The sequence below is a fragment of the Monodon monoceros genome, unplaced genomic scaffold, assembly GCF_005190385.1.
Source record: "Monodon monoceros isolate NGI ecotype Baffin Bay Population unplaced genomic scaffold, NGI_Narwhal_1 Super_Scaffold_12, whole genome shotgun sequence".
Lineage (NCBI taxonomy): Eukaryota > Metazoa > Chordata > Mammalia > Artiodactyla > Monodontidae > Monodon > Monodon monoceros.
The window spans coordinates 38,669,101-38,688,376 of NW_021703768.1; the positions used below are offsets into that span (position 1 = coordinate 38,669,101).

The 19,276-nt window shown below is 39.2% G+C and overlaps 1 protein-coding gene across 1 annotated transcript in view; it reads right to left on the reverse strand.

Annotated features, from left to right (window-relative positions):
• Positions 1-17,509, reverse strand: part of EMB (embigin) — a 40,866-nt gene extending 23,357 nt beyond the window's left edge. The window contains exons 1-2 of the mRNA XM_029215837.1: positions 17,186-17,509; positions 6,308-6,397 (exon numbers count right to left, since the gene is read on the reverse strand). Of these exons, the coding sequence (XP_029071670.1) occupies positions 6,308-6,397; positions 17,186-17,294 (199 nt within the window). The 5' untranslated portion in view covers positions 17,295-17,509. The remainder of the gene's footprint in view (positions 1-6,307; positions 6,398-17,185) is intronic.
• Positions 17,510-19,276: the final 1,767 nt, after the last annotated feature.

Consider the following 19,276-nt stretch of genomic DNA (forward strand, 5'->3'; position numbering starts at 1 on the left):
TAAAAAATGGGCAGAGGACCTGAACAGACATTCTTCCAGAGAGACATACAGATGGCCAACAAGCATGTGAAAAGATGCTCAACATCACTAATCATCAGAGAAATGCAAATCAAAAGCACAATGAGATAGCACCTCACACCTGTCAGAATGGCTATTGCCAAAAAGACAACAAATAGCAAGTACCGGTAAGGATGTGGAGAAAAGGGAACCCTTGTGCACTATTGGTGGGAATGTGAATTGGTGCAGCCCTTACAGAAAACACTATGGAAGTTTCTCAAAAAATTAGAATTACCATACGATCCAGCAATTCCACTCCTGGGTATCTATCCGAAGAAAACAAAAACACTAATTCAAAAAGATATACGTACCCCTATGTCCACTGCAGCATTATTTACAATTGCCAAGATATGGAAGTAACCTAAGTGCCCATTAATAGATAAATGGATAAAGAAGATATGGTGTACACACACACACACACACACACACACACACACACACACACACAATGGAATATTACTCAGCCATAAAAAAAGAATGAAATCTTGCCATTTGCAACAACATGAATGACCTAGAGGGTATTATGCAAACTGAAATAAGTCAGACAGAGAAAGATAATTACTGTATGATTTCACCTATATGTGGAATCTAAAAAACAAATGAACAAACATAACCAAACAGAAACAGAGTCACAGATACAGAGAACAAACAGGTGGCTGCCAGAGGGGAGGTGGGTATAGGGTTGAGAGAAATAGGTGAGGGAGATTAGGAGGTATAAACTTCTAGTTACAAAATGAATAAGTCACAAATGTGAAATGTACAGTGTTGGGAATATAGCCAATAATAATGTAACATATTTGGTGACAGATGGTATAGACTTAGCTATACTTATAGTGGTGATCATTTTGAAATATATAGCAATATCTAATCACTAAAATGTGCTCCAGGAACTAACATAGTGTTGTGGAATCAATTATACTTCAAAAACAAACTCATAGAAAAAGAGATCAGATCTGTGGTTACCAGAGGCAGGGGTGAGGGGAAGGGAAACTGGATGGTGGCCAAAAGGTACAAACTTCCAGTTACAAGATAAATAAGTACTAGGGATGTAATGTACAATATGAGAAATATGATTAACACCTGCTGTATGTCATGTTAATACTGTACTGAACACTGGAAATATGCTAAGACAGTAGATTTCAAGTGCATTCTACACATACAAAAAATGATAACTGTGAGATGGTATGTTAATTAGTTTGCTTGACTGTAGTAATATATATATCCATATAGTCATGTTGTACATCTTAATTATATAGTGTTTATTAAAAATTATATATATATGGAAAATTTTAACTATAATAGATAACCTAAGTCAAATGAGATCTAAATCATCACAGATGATAATAGAGTATCATAAAAATACTAATTCTCCCCCAAATTAATCTATAGATTCAGTGAAAAATCAGTCAAAATCCAAAAAGTATTTTTTATGGAACTTGATTACAAACAAAAAACCCACATGAAAGAGTAAAAGTCCAGGAAATAGGAAAAGTTATCTTTTTAAAAAAGAACAGGGGCTTCCCTGGTGGCGCAGTGGTTGAGAGTCCGCCTGCCGATGCAGGGGACACGGGTTCGTGCCCTGGTCCGGGAAGATCCCACATGCCGCGGAGCGGCTGGGCCTGTGAGCCATGGCCGCTGAGCCTGCGCATCCGGAGCCTGTGCTCCGCAACGGGAGAGGCCACAACAGTGAGAGGCCCGCGTACCGCAAAAAAAAAAAAAAAAAAGAACAAAAGTATAAAGTATAATGTTTCAAAAATTAATATTTGTTAGTGCTGCTAGAAAACACCTAGAAAATTAATGGAATAAATAAGCAGAATTTTTCAGAAGCAAGTTGGAAACTATTAGTGGATCAGGAAATCAATTTGGTAGTTACCACCAGATTTGTTTTTTAATGGGTTGTAAGGAAAGAGAAATTATCAAGTGTAACACATCTATTAGGTGTGGGTGTAGCTTGACGTGTGGGTGCATGCATGGTAGTGCATCAGTTTACAAGGTAAGTTGTTCCTTAGTGTAGCACTATAAAAAGTTTGAAAAACATTGAAACAGCAGAGACACAGAATAGCATATGGGAATTTGGAATATGATTAGTGTGCTACTTCACAGCAGTAGGAAAAAGAACTGTTCAGTAAAGGGTGTTGGGACATTAGCTATCTATATAAAATAGTAATAAAGTTAGTGCTCTGTCGCACACAATACGTAAAACCATATTTTAAATGGTTTAAAAACTGAAGGTTAAAAACTCCTATTAAGAACTCCTATGAAAATATTAGGAGAAATGTGTAAATGAAATTTCTACACAATAAAAAACACCATGTAAAATTTTAAAGACAAGAAAGAACATTTGCAACTTTTATAAAAAGTACAGATTAGTACTCAAAATGTATAGCTGTCTCATTTACATAAATTGAAGAATTTATAAGCCCAATAGAAAAATGAATAAAGGGTATTAACAGATAAACATACACAGATATAAGTATGTCTAACTCCAGGATGCAAATTAAAACAATAATAGTACAGTTTTTCACACTCAGAAAAGCGAAGAGTTTAATACTATCAAGGTTGGTCAGGATCTAGAGAAAATTATACTCAAATATGCAGATAGGGGGAAGGGGTAAATTGTCAGGCTACTTTGGAGGGCAGTTTGCAAGTATGTATTAAAATTAAAATGTGCATAGTTTCTAATTCAGCAATTCTACTTGTGGCAATTATTCTAGAGGAACACACACAACCATGCCCAGAAAGAGATATGTAGAAGTGTTCATTGCTCATGGTTTACAATAGAAAAAAATTTAAACAAACTCAGATCTAGTGGGTAGAGGCCAAGGATGCTGCTAAACATCCTACAATGCCCTGAACATGCTCCCCCCAACTCCAGCAACAAAGAGTTATCCAACCCAAAGTGTCAATATTTATGCTAATGAGAAACCCTAGTGTAAAACAAAAGTTGCTAACAGCCACTACCAATTGTGTTACTATGGGCAATCCCTCTTCTACCTTCTCTTTCACTCTCTGTGTATATTAGGATTCACATTTTTTTTCTTCTGTACATCTACAGTCTACATAAGATTTGATAACTGGTGGTCTGCTTCTGAGAAACATCCTAAACATGCGCACCTCATTGGAGTCATTCTGGGATCTTCCCTGCAACAAAGTGTCTGAGCAGCCAAATGTAAGGGACTCTCGCTTCTTTTCTTTTTTCAATTTGATTGACCAGGCACTTGAACCAGGAATCTGAATGGTCCTAATACAACTTCTTGTCTAGCTGGTCTAAGGAACATAGCTGCCTTTCCTGACCTTGACTAATCTTCCCAAATTTTACTCCATGCCTTAATATATGTATCTGTAGCTCCAATGCCTGCTTTGTCTACCTCCCTGTCTCACGAGGTCCTTGCCAGGCCAGCTGCTCACATCTCAAAATGATAAATAAAATGTGCCCGTGGGGAGAGCCTATGCCAACATTACCAGGGTAGTCAAGAAAGCTGCCAGCTGATGCTTTGGTTTTAACCTCTTGGGTTAAACTATAACACACTAATGGAGGCACCAAACACTATAATATGCACAGAGAAAGAAAAAAATAAAACAATAAAGAAATACTCTAATTGCTATAATACAATGACTTCTGAATATTGACATTGGGAAACCTAGCACAGTCATGTTAAAATAGTCCATTATTAAAAGATCAATTTTTGAAACACAGTGACATCAGACAACTGGAAAAAAAAGAAAAAAACACTTCATGCTTAGTGAAGTCAATTATACTTTTACAAAGATATCCATCATCTCGGCAAATGCAATTTCCAAGACAAACCTATTTAGCAAAGGGCAATCAAAATACCTTTGTTTTCATTGTTTTTGAAACTTCTTTCCATAGTCTCATAGCGAATCTAAGTTTCCTTAAAATAGGTATAATTGTATTAATAACACTGCTGAAAGAAATGAGTAACTGGGCATTAAGAAAGGCTGCAAAGTATGATGGTTAATAGCGTGGCTAATAGCGTGGCACCTGGTGTCAGACAGTCTGGGTTCAAAATCAAACACCCAACTTACCACCTGTGACCACGGTCAGTTCACTTGATCTCTTTGTGCCTCTTTTTCCTCATCTGCAAGTTGCAAATAGTAATAGTACCCATTGCTTAGGGTTCTTAGGAGGTTTAAACTAAGTTATATGTAGAAATACATACATGGTACATAGTCGATACCATATGTCTGTTAAGTAAATGATTAGCAGTATTTTTAAAACATAAAACAAGTAAACAATTAGGCTTTCATGAACCAAAGGTCATGTTTTTCACTCTCCAAGGCACAGGACCTGTTTCCCAGTCTCAAGCATCTTTGAGGAAATGTGCTATGAACTGGGCCAAAAGTTGTCATGCTGGTCCAGAATCTGCAACTAATGTACTACATTTGCATCTCTGTAAAAAAAAATTTTTATCCCAACAGAGAGATCAACTTCTAAAATGGCCAGAGGGGAAGAGAAAATAAGTAACAACACAGAAATGTTAAGCACAATTCAAGTAAACAATGATATGACAAAATATGAAAACATTCTATTTATGAAGTAGATTAAAAATCCTGATGGTAACAATAAGAAGAAAGCCTATGGTTCCTAATAAGCATAAGTATGTCTTCAGATTTAAATTCTATATTGCAATAAAGGCAGTTCCTAAGACCAAACTTCTTGATGGGAAGGCAAACAGAACAACAAGGGTCACGGTTCAGAGATCCTGTGTTTCGAAATTAATGTCAAATCTTTTCTTTTGTCACATAAAAACAAACCTAGACTTAAATAAGGAGAGACTTTATTCCAGAAGTCTATTGCAATAGGGAAAAATGCTCCAAGCTTTGGATCTACAAGTATCTCACTGTCAAATAGAAAAAGACTTTTATAGGGAGGGGTAAGCAGGCTAGCAGGAACTTTTGAGAAGAAATGAGGCAACTGTTGGGTAGAAGCAGACAGCACGATTGGGCTGTGGTCATGCATTTACTGCTTGCTCAGACTTGGGGCATGCCAAGTTCAGGGGTCTGGGAGGAAGAGAAAAGCCTGACTAAAGTTTGATCAGGCCAAAGCTGAAGGTGAGTGATGGACAATTGTGAACACCTGCTCTCATGAATACTGTAGGAATACTGGTACCAGAATAAAAGAGTGGTTAGGAGTGAAACCCTCCAAACGGGTTAAGTAAATAACCAACCTGACATCAACTAAAAAGCCCAATTTTTGCTCTCCCTTTGGGCACCTGACCCTTTTTTTCCCAGGCTCCAGCTACACAGGATAAGTGAGGGGTGTGCTGCTGCCAGCATTACCAGGCCAATCAAAGGATTTGCAAACTTATGTTTTCACATAAATCTCTCTTGAAACATTCCATCCTAACAAAGGAAACCAACAACTAGAACGTGCAAAAAGTAAAAGAAGAAGTAGCAACACAGGAGTGTTGTAATTACTTTTTACAAGTAGGAATAAGCTCCAAATACTAGGATGGGGACATCTGGGAACAAACAGGGGTTGCACAAAGTCATAAAAATGTTCTCCTACCAGAAAACTCACTGCAAATATTCCACTGGTATCAGACTGGGGGGAGGGGCACACCTTTAATTCATATTAAACAGAAATAGAGAAACCGTTCTTAAACTAGAGGACAGTTAAAGCCTGGACATATAATTGGATGAAACTTATTAGTGACTTAAAAAATAGGATTAAAATTCTAATTATACTTTTGATATTGTTGCTAAAACAGATAACTACTCTTGCTCATTTAAAGAACTCTGAGATTACTTTTAAAATATTGGAATCCAAAACTGTGAAAAGAGAAAGCAGACTTGAGTTTTATGTCAGGATTCTTCGCTTGATTTTCCATAGCAGTCATAGATAACATCTTTAATTTTTTGCCTAAAGGCCTTCCAGCAGATACATGAATTCTCCTCTCAGTGAACAGTGGTTTGAACAGATGTACCAGCAAGGTGTGATGAAAACCGAAGAGCATCTGCACATCAAAATGAGCCCTCCTCTCGTCCCAGGTGCCCTCCTTCTAGAGAGCATTTAACCCCCATGCCTGGAAAGGCTGCCTCCTCCCTCACACAGGGCACGTCAGCCTGGTCGCACGGGACCCCATCACACTGTATTATGACTGTATAAGGTACTGGTGTGTCTCTCCTGCCAGTCTGGCAGGCTTTAGTACTTCATAATTCATACAGTAGCTTAATTAAAAATGAAAAATTATCTGGCATTATATTATTTGAAACACAATACACTTACCAGTCAGTGATATGTTATGACTCTCCAAGGAAAGGTTAGAGTATTTTGCCATCATTTCTTCCCGGACAGGTAGGCTTGTGAAAGATGCAGCTGTAAGAATAAGAACATGTGATTACATATTATTATCAAGGTTAAGTGACTGTCTAAAAGCTAGTTCACAGCAGCTAAAATGGTATATTGTATACTATTAATGAAAAATAATGTTTTCAGAAAGCTCTGATTCACTAGGTCTTACACGCTCCACAGACATTCAGAAACACACTGAGCTATTAAGTATAACAAAATTTCCAATTTTTCTATGTTCTTTTCTTACTGAAAAATCCCTATTGATTACATCAAATGGCTTTAAAAAAAAAACCTTTCCTTATCCTAAAATTCATAGTTTCTTTATAAAACATAAATGAAGATATGGAGAAATTAGATAAGAGTGCCAGGGGAGAAAAAGGACATAGAAAGGCAGAGAGAAGATGAGAGCACAAAAAGGGACAGAGAGACCAAAATAAAGGGCATAAAAAAGGAATAAGAGAGAGTGCACCAGGCGCTAGAGGACAGAGAACATAAATGGATGGACAGGGAGAGTCTATGCTGCTCTGTTTTCCAGCTATGGTGACGGTCCAGTGTGTCCTCTACCAAACCAACTTTCCATTTTTCTGTCACTTATGTCTTCTTTCAAAAACATTCATCAAAGAAACAAGGTTTCCATTTCCACCTGTCCCACTCTCCTCAAAGATTCTTTTTTTTTTTTTTAACACTAGCTACTGTTTTTTTGACTTTAGGACACAGACCTTACCTCCCACGAAAACTACCCCAACTTTACCAAACAAGTCAGAGGAGAAAGGCTCACTATTGTAAACTTGGCTGCATTCTTAAGACCCTTCATTCACTTTAAATTAAACCTGGGCCTTTTTTACACCACATTTTTAATACTGTGCTCAGAAAGTTATTCCTAGTGCAAGATTAGATTTCTAGTTCTTTACTTTTCTTATATGTATGAAAAATGTTATCAAAGCAAGTGATCATTTTTGTTGCTTCAGCTTACACACAGCTTTTCAATATTGCCTAATAAAAAAACCTACCTCGCAGAACCTAGCTCTCCAATTAGCCATATTCCAGAGCTTTTATCACTTCTAATACAGTCTTGGAAGGTGGGATGCACTTTCCCATAAAATAATCCTTTAACAAATAACATACCTAAATCATACCACCCTCTGACAGTGATTATTTAGGAAAATACGCCCTGAGTTTCTCACTAGCCTGTCAGGAATACAAAACTTCTCCTCCACCCACACCTAATATTCATTCATTCCTATTCTCTTTCTCTGTCACTCTCTCTCAAGCACACACGCACATTGCCAAAAAGTCATCTATCAATATGAAAATTCTTTTTTTCTATTATTGGGCATAGCTCACTTACAGGTTGCAGGAAGCCAGGAGGGAGCAGCATCTGGGAACAGCAGATGGGAAAGAAAGAACTGTTCTACTCTATCATCTGTTCTGTGAAGCTTGCAAACATAAGCTTTGATATCTTTGCTTCCTTTGCTAGGGAGACCTTTTTTCTTGGCCTAGCCTATTGCAGAGCAGAATGCCATCATGAAGATCTTCACCACACTTTTTATCCCCGAAACAAGCTCATAACCCTTTTGAGATGGTCTGACTATTATTATTATCATTATCATTATTCTTAGTCACAGTATCAGCAATAGTAAGGATGACGTAAGCTGAAAAAATGCTGTCATTCTGATTCTCATTTCACTTAAATACGTGAACACATACAGCATACATGCTTGATGCCAGTAAGGAATATGAAGCTGAGTAAATTTAGTTCCTGGAGGGCTGCATGGATCATAATAATGTTGGTTTAGGCCCACAACTTGTGACTGAGAGTCATTAAAATGTCAGAGTCGCACCCATTTATAGTATTGACTGTAACTAGCCTATGTGGTGTATACAAGTTGGTATGTGAGCTACAGAGTATGAAGTGTGATTTACATCTTTGAAGGACTCTGGAGGTAGACTAGAGCTGGAGATAATGCCAAGGAGATGAGCTCTGAGGCTGGGGTTATCTTCCCATTTTGCATCAACAGGATGTGGATGGATGGGTCCCCCTAGGACCTACATTAGAACAAGGAGAGAAAAGGGGTCTAGGCTTGGCTTGGGCAAAATATAAGCTTATGAAAGTTGAAGGAATAGGAGGAAAAGGAAAAACCAAGCTTCAAGAGTAGGAAAATTTGGATAGTTCCAGAATATAGTAACTGTTGTGACCACTTCCAGTTGCCAACTCATATATTAAAAATACAAACAGACATCTATAATCCAGCCACCACCTGTATCCTAACTTCCTATTGCCTTTAAAGCATTCATGATCAGGCTCCAGACTCCACTGAAGAAGCCCCAAGTGCAAAAGGGCATGTATAACTGTTGTGATTTTTGTCTTGGGAAAAGTTCCTCTAAGAGTCTGGAGTACAAGAGCAGGGCAGTCTGCAGAAGGTGTTAGAATATTAAAGTGAGAAGTTCATTGTTTAGCCAAGATATTTTTTAATCAAAAAAGTGAGAATGTAAACCTTACTGCTTTCAGTAGGAGGACAGCTGGCAGGAGGCTGAGGCAGCTGATGTTAGTGTTCAAAGGAAATTGGCAGGAGATTCAGGCAGATGTGGTTTGAATATTTCCCTGAAAGGATTAGGCTGAGTCACAAAAAGAAGTACAGAATGGAGAGTCAGGGATTTGTATCCTGGTCCACGTTCTGCCAATGACTTGTTACTTGGGGTTTCATTTCATAGAGAAGGGAGGATCAGAAAAGCTGGATAATATTGAGTGATGGTGCCAAGATCATAACACGCATTCCTTAAGTTATCATACTCACTCCTCTATTAATCATTGCTGGAAATTTTCCACTCAGCATTCTTTTACAGGTAGTGGCCAAAATGCCAGCATAAAAGAGTAGCTTTTAGTAGTTGTGACAGAGATTAAAAGATTTTTCTCCCTCTACTTGGGCGATGGGGCATGAGGGTGTTGCATCAAAGAACTGTGTAACATTCTAATTTTCACCTATATTGTTTCATGGGAAATTGCAAAATGATCTCCACTTAGATATCTTTAACATATTACATTTTAAAACAAACATTCCTAGAAGGGTTTATAATTTATGCTATTAACATTTTAAATGAAATAAACATGCTATAATTTCTATTTAATATTAAGGTAACATTTTCACTAGTTTAAATGGGGCCCTATTAAATTGAAGTAAATTGGGAAGAAAAAAAAAGATAAACACTAAAAAACTGCATTGGGTTTTAAGATTTGCTTTTATTTAAGTCAGAAAATCAGTTCAACTATACCTCTGTTTAAGAATAAGCATTTTGGGGCTTCCCTGGTGGCGCAGTGGTTCAGAGTCTGCCTGCCAATACAGGGGACACGGGTTCGAGCCCTGGTATGGGAGGATACCACATACCGCGGAGCAACTGGGCCCGTGCGCCATGGCCGCTGAGCCTGCGCATCCGGAGCCTGTGCTCTGCAACAACAGAGGCCGCGACAGTGAGAGGCCTGCGCACCGCGATGAAGAGTGGCCCCCGCTTGCCACAACTAAAGAAAGCCCTTGCACAGAAATGAAGACCCAACACAGCCATAAATGAATTAATTAATTAATTAAAAAAAAAAAAAGCATTTTCTCTAACATACCCCCCGCAAATCTCTTATATTTTAAAATCTTGGAAGGGTCTGGACATCATTTAAAGAAAGGTATAAGAAACAGTTATTAGGATAAATACCATTCCCTGCCTTTCTCTCTCTCATCCACATAATGTATTGATTGCTATCAACATGTATAATTAAAATTATTTTAATAAGTCTTAGTTTTAGCGTTCTGATAAATAGCAATATAAATGTGCAACCCAATGACAGAAACACAGCCTAGGAATGGATAACATATATTATAAAACAGAGGTTTCAAACTCAGAATATATTTCCCCGTGGAAGCAACACTATCATTATACATAACCATGAGATCCCACACCAAATTGTAAAAGCCATTTAAGCCATGATATAGCTGAACTATAGCATTAAAATATCTAATTACCAATACTACATTTAGAGTTCTACCGCTGGGCTCTAGGAATATAGGATCCCTATCCCCTGTCCCTAGCGGCAGTAGTAAAAGAAGAGAAGGGGAATATGGCTACCTTGATTCCTAGACACTATACCCCAGAGAGAGTTTGTCAAGAAAAGAAGAGGAAAGAAGTTTTGGCAAGAAAATAAATTCCTGATGGGGACATTTATAAGTCAGACTTTCTAAGTCAGGGACAGGTAACAGTCTAGATAGGGAACTCATATTTTTTTATATACATGGGAACTATTGGACAAGAAGGTCATTTTTAGATTAGTTTAAAAAAAATTAAAGAACAATTAAAAAGCCTAATGACAAAAGCAATGTGTACTTTTACACAGCCTTGTAAAACTATTTTTAAAACTTGGTCACATAGAAATGCAAATAAATTGACCTTTTCTTTAAAATATGATTTTTGCAATAAAATATATTTTGAAGGGCAGTGTGGAAACTAATGTTTCAAACTACCTCCACCTGGGTCATTAAGATATTTTAACAGTGAAACTTAAGCCAAATAAAACTAGGATTTCTGCTCTTTCTAGAGACTGTGGGTTTTTTAAATGTTTCACCCACTAGGTTATTCTTTTATAGGACTTAGATTTTGTTTAATGGTTCTCAACTAGAGGTGATTCTCTTCTTCCCTGCACCCTGCCCAGGGGATATTTAACAATGTCTGGAGACATTCAGGTTATCACAACTTGGAGGTTACTACTTGTACCTGGTAGGTTATATTAGTTTCGTAGTGTTGCCATACCAAATTACCACAAATACGGTGACTTAAAACAACAGAAGTTTATTCGCTCAGAGTTCTAGAGGCTAGAAGCCTGAAATCAAGGTGCAGGGCCTTGCTCCCTCTAAAGGTGCCAAGTAAGAATTGTTCCTGCCTCTTCCTAGCTTCTGCTGGTTGCCAGCAATCCTTGGCATTCCCTGGTTTGTAGATCCGTCACTCCAATCTCTGGCTCCATTTTTACACATCCATCTTCCCTCTGTGTGTCTGTGTCTCTAGATCCAAATCTCCCTCTCACTTCTTTCATAAAGACACAGTCATTGGGTTAAGGGTCTATCCTAATGTAACATGACCTCATGTAACATGACCTCATTTTACCTTGATTACATCTGCAAAGACCCTACTCTCAAATAAGGTCACTTTCACAGATACCAAGCGTCAGGACTTGAACATCTTTTGGGGGGTGACACAACTCACCCACTACAAAGGTAGAGGCCAGTGAGGCTGCTAAGCATTCTACAGGACAGCCCCCCATAGCAGAGAATTATCCAGCCCAAAATGTCAATAATGCCAAAGTTGAGAAATCCTGATTTCAAAACAGGTACATCTTCAACCCTCATTCCTCAAAGTGATGATTTTTAAAAATCTTCAAGTGGCCCTATAGCCCTGAGGTCCTGTTTTACATGGGTTAGGTGCAGATATTTTAAAGCATGAACATTTGCAGCCCTACCTATTTTGAGGACCTTTCCCAAAGAGGCACCAAGTGCTGGATGGAGTTTTAAAATGCAAACTAGGAAACCAGTTACAGCTGTTAGCTAGCTCCAGGCTCTTGGCTACATCACAAAAGCACTCTGGGCTTCAAGATCAATCAGATGAGACATCTAAATTCTCTTTCAGGATCTCAGAACTATATAATTATAAGGCAATAGTAAAAAAGATTCTATCTTGAGAGTAGGGATACATCAGTAATGATATGACCACAGTAACTTTAAAAATACCAGAAAAATATTATTTTCAATTAAAAGAGAAACACCATTTTTAAATATAACATCTATTAATTCTATACTAACAATATATTATTTGAGATATTTTGTTGTGCATGAATAGTGACTATGTTTTATTAGGAGTAGAGAGTTTAATTTTAGTAAACCGTTGTGAGGTTTTTTTCCTTCTATGTCAATGTGTGTGTCCTAAGTTGTTTATTTCCGAGGTTCACCTAATATTGTGAAATATGTGAGGCCAGCTATACAAAAGTAACTTGAAAAGATTACAATCTAGGACAGACAGCCTCAACACTTACAATCTGTATCTGTTTAAGGGCAAATACTCCTTTGGAAAATCGTACCTAATTACATAAACTGATGACTATTTCTCAGCTATCCTTGTAGTTTGTTAATTCAAGCTTTCTCAGAGTTGAAATTCTTTTTGCTTTTCAAGCAATCTCAAACTAACAGAAAAGTTTTCCGTACAGAGTAAAGAATGTTTCCCCTGAACCACTGGGGAACAAGTTGGTCACCTGATGACCCATTCGACCTCGGAAACATTACAACATTATTTCCTACAAAGGACATAGTCCACTTCACCCCAATACTGCTGTTAAAATCAGGAAATTAGCATTTATGCACTATCATCTCATCCCACATCTTATCTAAGTTTCAACAAAAGTCTTTATAATGTTCTTTTTTAGTCAAAGGTTTCAGCTCAGGATCACATGAGCTGTCATGAGCCATGTCCCTCTATTCTCTTCACTCTAAACAGCTTTAGTCTCTCCTGACTTTTATGACCTTGATGCTTATGAAAGTTCCAGGATAGTTAAGTTGTAATACTATTACATTCAGAGTAGACATCTTTGGCAGGAAAATCACAGAGGAGATGTTGTGTTCTTCTCACTGCATCCTATCAGATGACACACAATTTTATTTCTTTCTTTACTGATTTACACTCTGATCATTTGATTAAAGTGGTGTCTGCCAGGCTTCTCCTCTTAGAAGTTATTCTTTCTCCCTTTTCATTAATGCCAATTTTGTGGGAAGTTACTTTGAAACTATATAATATTTTGTGCCTCATCAAACTTTCAATTGACTCATTTAATTAATTAAGTTCAGTATGTACTCATGAATACCTATATAATTCAATGGACATTATTCAGTGCATATGGATACTAGTCCATTAGTATTATTATTTACTTTCACGCTCTATTTGTCCATTCGTACCCACTTCATTTTGGCTTCTGTATCCTTTTGACATCACCCATTATTCTTTGAACACTTCACTGCTTTCTGGCATAAGATGTTCCAGGCTTATCCTATCCTTTCCCCACTCCAGTCCTGATATCAGCCATTTCTATAAAAAGTCCAAGTTATTATTAGTGAAAAAAAAAATGTATTTAGAGTCAAGATTTGGGTGCTAAGTATGTTCATCACTGCTCCATCGCAGTGGGCAGACCTAAGAATACATGTGTACATATTCATACACACACACACAACATATATATAATGGGTATAATACACATACATATATACAGTTGGCCCTTGAACAATGAGGGTTTGAACTTCAAGGGTCCACTTATACGCATATTTTTTTCAAGAGTAAATACTACGTTACTGCATGGTCCATGGTTGGTTCAATCCTCCGATGCACTGATACAGAAGGCTGACTATAAATTATACATAGATTAACCTTTGTGTTCAGGGATCACCTGTCAATATATATGACACATATATGCATTATACATATATTTACACATACACGTTTATATTTATGCATCTATTTATATAGATATATATACACATAAGACATGGATAGAGATAGATATTTAAAGTCACGAATTCACGCTAATGCTGCCAATTGCAGTCCAACACCACAAGGTTCATTTTAGTTTTCCCCGTTTATTTCCTTCTTCTCTAGAGAAAAACCTAGATTCTGTTATCCTCACCAGCTCTACTTATTTGATCAATCCCCCAACTAATCTCCTGTTGGCCCCAAAGAGATGTCTTCCTCACCCACTTAGGCTCCAGCATCCTGCACTGTCTGCTCCTGCATGCTTTACCTCCATCCTGTGATCAGGATCAGACCTGCATGCCATAGCTGCGTAGAAGCCCTTGTCACTCTGCTCAGCGCTGAGGCCTCTCGCCAGACCACCCTTCTGCAGGAACGCCCACCTCATGTGCTTCGGCTCCAACACTCTACACGGGGCTGCCCTCCTACGGATGCCATCCTGACTGGGCTCAGCTTCTAATTCCCTGATCTGAAACAGTTTGGGTCCCTTCAACAGGGGAGATGCTTCCGCATTTCCCCACCTAATGACTACAGGACTCATTCCCAGAAGGAAGGGAAGGAGATGGGGATGAGAGGTGGGGATAAAAGACCAGGACGAGGAAGAGCCAGTTGAACTAATTCTTAACAAAAGTGTATATAATGTAATTTCAAATGTGATGGTAATTTAGGGTCAAAATTTTGATGCCTCAGATATAACCCTATTAAAGACAGGCTTATATCCCATCCGTTCCTTTAAAGTTTAAATGCCATGAAAGGTAAAAACTGCTAAAGTTTTCTGCTTAGATATAGACTAACAATGTAAGGCATATGTAGGTACTCGAATATTTGTTCCAACAAATATTTACTACCGGGCAGTTGCTCTGTGTGTCTCTAGAAAGGAAGGAGGCATTGATCAAGGAAGCATGTAAGCAACATCCTTTAGAAGTTAAAAATGATCCTTTCAAATGACTCCCCTGCAAACATTTTTCAAAAGATAAGCATGACCCTTTCCTTCAATTTGTTCCCCCATAAGAGTAATAATAATGATTTTTAAATATTCCCATTTATGTAATATTTCTCCTGCATGAAGATATTCTACATTTCTTATTTAATTAAAACAGTCTAAAAGAGTTAAGGGGAGTCCTTGTGCCAACTTTATTCCAGGACTCAAACTGAGTCAGGAAGCCCTACAACCCAAATCTAGCATTTGTATCCACACTCTGCTGTCAGTGATTCCAAACTTTCATAAACATACCCACTCATCTCAGAGAGACAACTGAGTTTAAGAACACAGTATTTGGAATCGGACTGAACATGCTAAATTTCCTGCTCTACTGCTTAATCATTTGTACTTAGGCAACTATTTAGCTTCTCTAAATTCCAATTTCCTCATCTGAAAGTCAGGGATAATAAAAACTAACCCATAGAGCTATAAACTATATGGTGCAATGCCTGGCACACAGTTGTTACATAGTAGATATGATACATTTATGATAAAAAATGATAAACATTTTTATTTTTAAAATTTGGCCCCAAATCTTAGGTTTATAGAACACCTACGTCCAAGTAGTTCAAAAGCACCTAGGTAAAAAATAGCCAGTAAACTTCACAATGGTCTTTAGCAAGGAGGAAGCTGAACCTCACCGAGATCGATACAGTATCTATAAAGTGAGATGAGGCTGCCTCACAAGTTTTAATTCTGCCTTGAAATGAAATGTTAAGTAACTTCATGCCTTTTATATGTCACATTCTTCCATAATTTTAGCTTAAGTGGAGCTTAAAGGACAGGACTTGTGCTACATACACACACAGACATCTGCCGTACATATATACATCATTCTATTTATTTAAAACTTTATTTGTTAATTTATCCCACCTTCATTTGTTTCCTACTTTTCTCTTTGGAAGTCTGCTCTAAGTGTCAATTTAAACCTGACTCCCTGATACCAATGGAATACCTATCCAACAGTGCACTCTCTAGGCCATATCATTTCAAAGCAGTGGTTTTCAACCTGCTTAGGATCATATGATTAAAATCACATGGGAGCTTTTAAAACTCCTCACGTGTAGGCTGAATCCCAGGCCAACTGAATCAGAATTTTTGAGGGCAGGATCCACTTATCAGCATTTTTAATGCTCGCTGGTAATTCCAACATACAGCCAACTCGAGAACCAAAGTTCTAGGACACACCTAGAATGCGTTGGTCCTCAGAAGTGTAGTACTCTCAGGTGAATGATAGGTGAATCAGGGATAGCCCAGGGTGTAGAAAACGTCCTTGACCATTCTTCATAAGTGGTGTGAATGAAAAAGAGAAAGGTGGCTGCAAAGCGGGGTGAGGAAATTTAGAAACTGAGGCAACCCAAAATGTTCTGTCCAAGTTGTTAACAGCTAGGCCTGTTAAAGGACATTTATTTAAAAATGAGTAATCTTATTATTTGATTATCTTTCCATCTTCAAAGTATGTTACAAAAAATCTACATGCTATAAGCTCATAAAAAATGAATTCCTATTAAAGGTTCGAAATCTTGTGCAGAATAATATCCTGATTTTAGTTACTGATGGGCAATATTTGCAAACTTGGAGATGGTCTGTTATCCTAATCAGCCTCTAATACTTTGAAATCTATAACACAGGAACTCGCATTAGAAAGTACGTTAGATGGAATACTTTCACCATAAAAAGTAATTATAAACAGGTGAAGCTAAAATGGCAAATCTGGTGTTCGTTTCCCTGATGCTTTGCACCAAAATCCCTCTTTCAGTGTCTTAATAATACAACCACAAATACAAACAAAGAAAAACCCGTGGTCTTTGTTTTCAAAGACCAAGGTAGAAAAGAAGATACACACATTATTATCCTTAAGTCGTGGGGCTTTGTTTTGTTGTTGTTGTGTTATTTCAGCTCAGCTCTAAAAAACATCATCAAAGCCAACCCACCTGCCAGGAAGGGAGGAGGGGATATTTAAGCCTCACTATCGATTTAAGTGAAGGGCCTTGGGAAATGTGGCTTTCAGAAATCCTGCCACTTTAGCAGAGGCCAAGTCGCTGCCTTGTTACTGCCCGTACCCTCACGCCCTTTTCCTAGGAACACCCAGACACTGCCCTACTAACCCACGACCCCGTCTCGTAGGGCGCTGTTCGTTCCAGCGGAGGAGCCCGAACCGCACCGGCCTCTCGGCCAGTTTAGATAACCCTAGTGTGGCAAACGGGAGGAGGCGGACGCCGTTCCCCACCCGCGGTAGCCAGCATCCCCGCGCGCTCTCCGCCCCCTCCTTGGCCCAGAAACCATCACACCTGGGGTACGGCCGTCCTCCGAGCTCCGGCGCACCGGGGCGAGGAGACACAGGAGGAGCAGCGGCAGGGGCGGCGCCCGGGGCCCCCGCAGACTGGGGAGGGAGGGCATGGCGCCAGAAGGTCCGCCGCGGTCCTCGCGCACCCACCGCCGTCGGTGCCCGGAGTCGCTGCGCACACTCGCCGGCGGCCCGGCGCCCGCTGCCAGGCCCGGGGGCAGGACACTCGAGAAAAGGCGGAGTGGGAGGGGCCGGCCGCCCTGCCCTCCTCCCCTGAGACACTCTGACCGCGCCAGCAGCACACCCAGAGCTGCGCCCGGCCCTCCATCAATTATGCAGCCAGCGGCCGGCTGCAGGAGCGCCCGGATGTGCGGTGGCCACCCCCGCGCCGCATCCTCCCCCGCCTCCTCTCCGCCCCAGCAGGTCAGGGAGGGAGATAGCTGAAGACGCTGGCAGGTGGCGCCTAGCCCATCTCCTGGGAGAGAGGTCGAAACTCCTAATATTTATATATCTATAGATATATCTGCAGACTGTCCTTTGCAGTTCATCTGAAGCAAGGTTCACTTATTTACTTTAGTGGGACAGAGGGTGGGAACGCGTTTCAGCTCCCCCGGCCATTCTGGGTTAAGAAGGCTTATGTGTGCGCTGGTGGAAGGCGCTATCCAGCTGCCCGGCATCCTGGACTAATGTCTTTGCTCTGCCTACCAATCGCACACAGCCTCCTCTCCGGTCTCTGAAGGCTTAACCGGTTCGCTCTAGATTACGGTTTCAGAGTCTCAAGAGTCCCGCAGTCTGTTTTCCTTTTTCTTTTGTTTGCTTAACCTAGCAGTTTCCGAGAAGCCACTTAGAGCTCAAGAAACAAAACTACGGAAAGTAGATAACTGTGTAAAATGCACAAGCCTGTAGACCTTTGTCAAACTCCAACACCGTTTAAGATGTTATCCCTTACTGTAGCTTGGAATTTTTCAGTGCTCCCGACCAAATAAAATAAAACAGCTAAAAGCTACTGCTTTATCGGAGAGGGTAGGAGGAATCTAATTACCACATAAAGGAGTAGTAAGATGTGATAATTCTCCAGGCTGTTATAACACATTAAAAGATATATTTTAAAAGTATTTCTCATGCGTTTGTTCCCTCTGCCTTTGTCTTTGCAATGTCAGGTTTGATAGTCATAAATTCAAAATATATCAGTGTCAAAAAAAGGATTGAAAGAAAATGTTAGATACGAACTTTGAAAATTGAAGTGCAAGACAAGAGCTATGCTCACCTCATACAGGAATGATTTTTAATTGGTGTGTATTTTTAAAATATTCCTGTTTCCAGTTTAATGTTACACAGGCAAAACTTTGAGGGAAAATGTAGATTATTTCAATTTGTATCGAGAGAACATGAATAATACAGTTCGTTAAGCAATATTAAATTTCCACCAAGTGCCAGGCAATGTGTTCATTTCTTGTATTGCAAGGAGTGCCCGCATGCGCGCGTGCGCGCGCGCGCACACACACACACACACACACACACACACACACACACCCCTAGAGAGCTATTTATCTATGAACTACAAATCTAAGGAAAGCCTCGTCTCAGTCAGAAAATTATGGCTATAATGATTAAACCTTTCTGAACAAAGCCTTATGAGAGACCCTGAAGGACTAAACATTTTACATCATGACCCTCTTAAGACCTTCAGCGGACTTGCTAAACCCAAACTGCCTGATCACTTGTCGCTAAGTCACACCCCTGTCTTCCTGCCCTGCATCCTGTCTCAAGACTAACTACAAGCATTTCCCTATGTCTTTGGAGAGTTTTAACAGTTAGGCACTTCTCAAAACAAACTGGACTCTGACTGACCTTCCCCAATTACTCCAATAAAATCCTTACGCTCAAATTCACCTTTCTTCAAATAAGCTGATCTCACTTAAGGAAAAATTATCTTCCCAGTCAGATCAACGTGTTTATGAACAGAAAAAAGTGACTTGCCAGGTTGAGGCAAGTTTCCACTTCTCTTTTGCTGTTAGAGCGAAATAAATTGAGGAAGAAATTTAATTCTTGTTTTGCTAAGCATTTTGAAAGTTTTCCCCATTAGTACTGGTTT